This window comes from Orycteropus afer, unplaced genomic scaffold (genome assembly GCF_000298275.1).
Source record: "Orycteropus afer afer isolate SDZICR_OR568_19922 unplaced genomic scaffold, OryAfe1.0 scaffold00515, whole genome shotgun sequence".
Taxonomy (NCBI): Eukaryota; Metazoa; Chordata; class Mammalia; order Tubulidentata; family Orycteropodidae; genus Orycteropus; species Orycteropus afer.
The window spans coordinates 1,140,221-1,145,006 of NW_006922102.1; the positions used below are offsets into that span (position 1 = coordinate 1,140,221).

The 4,786-nt window shown below is 52.1% G+C and overlaps 1 protein-coding gene across 1 annotated transcript in view; it reads left to right on the plus strand.

Annotated features, from left to right (window-relative positions):
- The window catches only part of RTF2 (replication termination factor 2), a 43,474-nt gene extending 40,146 nt beyond the window's left edge, over positions 1-3,328 (plus strand). The window contains exons 7-9 of the mRNA XM_007955588.1: positions 1,770-1,824; positions 1,922-2,017; positions 3,150-3,328. Coding sequence (XP_007953779.1) covers positions 1,770-1,824; positions 1,922-2,017; positions 3,150-3,328 — 330 coding nt within the window. The remainder of the gene's footprint in view (positions 1-1,769; positions 1,825-1,921; positions 2,018-3,149) is intronic.
- The last annotated feature ends 1,458 nt before the right edge of the window (positions 3,329-4,786 follow it).

A 4,786-nucleotide genomic window follows, 5' to 3' on the forward strand; every position in this document is an offset into this window, starting at 1 on the left:
CTGTGCGCCTTTGACGTGAGTGCCACCAGACGTGTTCTGTGGGGCGTTCGTGGGACCGAGTTAGGGAGTCTCTCACTCCTCTGTGCGCCTTTGACTCGAGTGCCACCAGACGTGTTCTGTGGGGCGTTCGTGGGACCTAGTTACGGAGCCGCTTGGTCCTCTGTGCGGTGTTAGGTTAAAAAGCAAACTGCAAGTGCGTTCATTCTGTGTGGGCTTGTGAGACAAAAGCCAGGTGTATTCTTGACTGAGGCCAGCTTGTGGAGAGGATCAGCTTGTTCCTCGTGGCTGCCACTGGTCGAGCTCACTTTTAAAACCAGGCAGCTGTTTACTTAGCCAGTGAGAGTGTCTGCCTTGGGCTGTGCTCTTTTAAGAACCACCTGTATGGGATCCACTGGGCACCAGCAACTGGAAAGGTTCGAGGAGGCTCAGGGCAGGAGTTCACGTCAGTGCGGGAAGAACCGTCTGGAAGAGGAGGGTGGAACAGGATGGTGTCAGCAGTGCCCTGAATTCTACCCGAGAGGGTGGCGGATTGGTGGATGTTAGGTCTTCAGCAACAGCAACAAAATCAAGACAGATGCAATTAGAAAGAAACGCAAAAGGCAACATTGTGTTGTAGGGAGCTGCTATGGAGCTCAGACTGGCACCTCTTTGCTTTAGTGTCCTGCTTGGTCTGAGGCTTCTCCCCAAGGCCCTCAGAGCCCCGTGGGAGGAGCCCACCCCTCTCGGGGCACAGCCTGCCCCAGAGCTCCAGGGAGTGCCTCTTAGTTACTGCTGCCAGGACATCCACATATTTCCCCAGTGCGCACGCGGTTGCAGGCAGCCCGCTATTTCCCTCTGCCTCATCCTGCCCACCCGTGTGCTTCAGCCGGCCTCTTACTCCCCTGTCTCATGTGTGCAGTGAACTGAGGGGATCTGTTTCATGCAGGCTGCCTAGACTACATTGCAGCTAGAACAAGGTCTAGGCCACTGCTTGAGCCCCAAGCAAGTCTCCCCTCCCTGTTTGTAGTGGTGGGGGCCTTCCAAAGTCAGCTGGCTGCCGGTCTCTGGCGCCACCTTTTGGATTCTAAGGGAAATGATACTTTTAAAGTGAATTCTTAGAACGACTGTAGTCAGAGTTGTCATGTCTGCGACGGGCTCCATGCTGGCACTGCCCTGGAATTTTAGGATGGTTAGTTTCTCTTTGCTGAAAAAATAACTGTTATAAGTAACAGAATACTAGTGCCTGAAATTTAAAAATCTAGCAAGACTAAATCCAGAGGTGAGAATTAGCCAAAGTTAAGATAGAGTGTAATGACTGCAGTCACTAGACATCGGGCCCGTTCGCCCAGACTGGACGCATCACTGGTGTGGGTGAGATTCAGGGCGGGTTTGTGCTGCTGCCTCTGGGCCTGTCTGCTGTGTGGTAAGCAGGGAACTGCCCTTCGTGTGAGTAGTCGCCGTCAGTGTTGCCTTCTCACTGGAATCTGCCGTTAACACATTGGGGATTGTGGCGTTCCGGCGTCAGTGGGAAACCAAGCCAGCTCTCTGCAGAGCCCTTTCTTGGCCGTTCTGTTGGATTGAGTGTTCAGTGGCCGTTTACGCAGAGATTTAGATAAATAGACCCGTTTTGGTGAGAGGCAGGAATCTAGAGAGGAGGGGGTGGGGTCATGGAGTGGCTGCCTGTGAACTCCCTCAGTCTGACGGGGTGGCAGGTGACCACACTGAGACCGGACACCCAGTGGCCTCTCAGCCATCCTTTGACATTTTTTTTTTTTTTTTTTTTTTCACAGAAAGCAAGGAAGCCCAAGGCGGCCGAGGCCCTGTCCAAGCCAGCTGTCCCTGAAGGTCAGGCTCTGAGAAGAGGCACTTTAACAAACGAGACTATGCACTATCCCTGTGCTCATGCTGTTGCTTGTTGTTTCTACTTTTGCTCCTTTCACAGAATTTGCAGGGCCGTCAACTGTTAAGACAGGGAAGCCTGAGGAAACCAGCCCTGATTCGAGGGAGAAGAAGAGCATCCCGGCTCCCAAAAGTGCAGGTAGGTCCTGCTGAGACCCCAGCAGGAAGCTGGGAACCTTCTTGATAAAGTTCTCTGGCGCCCCCAGTTCTCACTTTGATGAAGTCCGGTTGCTCTGTTTTGCCTTGTGTTGCCTGAGCCTTTGTTGTTGTGTTTAAGAATCCATTGCCGCAAACAGGGTCTTGAAAGCTTTACCCATCTGTTTTCATTTAAGAGTTTTATGGTTTTAGTTGTTATATTTAGGTCATTCATCTGTTTTGAATTAACCTCCATGTATGGTGTGAGGTATGGATTCAGTTTTGCATGTGGAGATCCAGTTGTCCCAGCACCATTTTTTTCCAGCACCATATTTGAAGAGACTGTTATTTCCCCCATTGGATAGACTTAGCACCCTTGTCAAGAAGCAGGTGGCCATAGATGTATGTATTTACTTCTGGAATCTTAATTTGAGTCCACTGGTCTGTATGTCTACATGCATACCAGTACCACACTGTTTTGATTATCATAGCTTTATTGTGTGTTTTGAAACCAGGAAGGCCCAGGGTATTTGGTAGTAGTGTTCCTGGTTTTCCTAGGGTTGGGTTTGTAGGTGCACACAGATGGTGGTTAGAGTCCTCTCAGCTGCCTACTGGCCTCCTGTCAAAGAGCAGACCAGCGTAAAATCCAGAATCATTGCACCTCCTGAAGCTCACTCTCTTCAATTGAAATTTAAAAAGTATATTAATTTCCCAAAAGAAATGTAAAAGAATATGTCTCGTAAAGATGTTGACATTTAAATTATATACCATAAAATGCCAGGAGTCTTAGTGCAGCATTCAGCTACTAACAGAAAGGTCGGCAGTTCAAAGCTGCCAGCTGCTCCATGAGAGGAAGATGTGGGTAAAGATCACTGTGCCAGAAACACTGTGGGTTCTACTCTGTTCTATAGAGTCACGGTGAATTGGAATAGATTCCAGGGCACCTGAGAAGAAACTTACTGTTATTTTAATGATACATTTCAATAAAGCAGCTTTGTCTTCTTTTAGGAGTTGGCACTTGAGACTGTATTTCAGCATTCATCCCAGGAAAGTTGGCTGACAATGTCTGTGGAGAATGTGATGTTTGGAATGGTCTCTAGTCCCCACTCACAGTTCTTGGCTTTTCCTTTTTCCAGCAACCAATGGGAGTGCTTCTGGAAAGGTCGGGAAGCCTCCATGTGGAACCACAAAGAGGTCCATCGCCAGCAGCGAAGAATCCGAGGCCTACAAGTCCCTCTTCACTACTCACAGCTCCGCCAAGCGCTCCAAGGAGGAGTCCGCCCACTGGGTCACCCACACCTCCTACTGCTTTTGAGGCGCAGCTGGCGAGGCGGCCGCAGCTCCTCCCCGGGCAGGTGCCCTTCAGTCTCCCTGTGGGCGTGACGGTACCCGGGTTGGCTGGTATCACTCCGTTTGCACAGTGGTGAAAGTCACCCTCGCAAACCCTGGAGCCGGCCATGGGCCCTCCCACTTCCCGCCTGACACGCGCTTCCACCGGAGATGGGTCTGGGCCTTCCTGTGCTGAGGCGGGGGGTGCACTTCCCATGCCTGACCTCATTAAAAAGCCCAATTGCTCACTGCTGTGTGTGGCTCTTTTTGATGAAAATTGCCTTGATTTTGCCACAAACGGTAAATTACCGACCAATGAAGCTGAATGTCAGGACGGACAGATTTCAGCCGCACAGGGCCTGCTGCTGGGCTCTCTGAAGGGCATCGTCCCTCCCCCCGACCCTGGAGGGAGCTGGGGCTTTTTGTCTGGTAGTTAGGGGGTGCTCCTGACTTCATCGTGTCAAAGGTAGAGGACGTGGGGCGTCATCTTGGTCTCAGTGCTGCTGTGTCGGGAACAGCACAGGCAGTGGCTTTACAACACAGAAACGTGTCGCCCAGACCAGGCTGGAATCTGGGTTCACAGTGCGGTTCTGGGGGAGAGAGGTCCTTGTCTGTTTCTGCTTCAGGGAGCCGGCGGTCCCTGGGTTCCTGGCTTCTAGAGTCCCCTGCGTTCCCTCAACATGGCTGTCTCTGTCTGTGGTACTTACTATGCAGAAGTGGCAGAGTTCAAGATCCACGCCGCACTGATGGCGCTTCGTTACCATAACAGAACCTGTTCCGAAACGGATGCTGTCGACAGGGATAGGGATTAGGATCCCAGCATGTATTTCAGGGGAGGTATTTTCATCTGTCACAGACACCTAATGATTGAGTGCAAAAATAAAGCCAGTCAGCCTTTGCTGTGATCGGTCTGTTTTTTTCTTTCTTCACCTTCCACTAATGTGTTGCTAAGAAACTTACAGCCACTGCGTGGCATCACGTGAATTCCACCTTCTCTCTCCTCAGCAGAGGGTAAGGGGGGTTTGTGCGCACTGTGGGCGCATCTTCTCTCTCTGTGATGTGTGTGGAGTCAGCAGGAAAACTTCTGGAGAACGCGAGCTAGGAACCCACAGGAGCCGGGTCCCGGTGCTGCTGTGCACAGGCACGCGGCTGGCTCTTTGTCCCCAGCTGCTGGGCACCGACTTCCCTCCAAAAGCAGCAGAGGAGCTGGGAAGAACGTGTGAGGGCAGGGGTGCGGGCCGGAGAGTGCAGGACGGGGCGGCAGCGTGCAATCCCTGAGGCCGCCCCTTGGAGCCCTGCCCGGGGGCTCTCCGCTGCCCCGAGCACACATGGTGGGGACCCAGTAGGGGTGTTGCCATCAGGATTACGCGGACACCCACACACCTCCGTGGGGGCTTTCCCAGGAGTGGCTGGGTTAGCATTTTATTCCCGATTAACGTTCTGT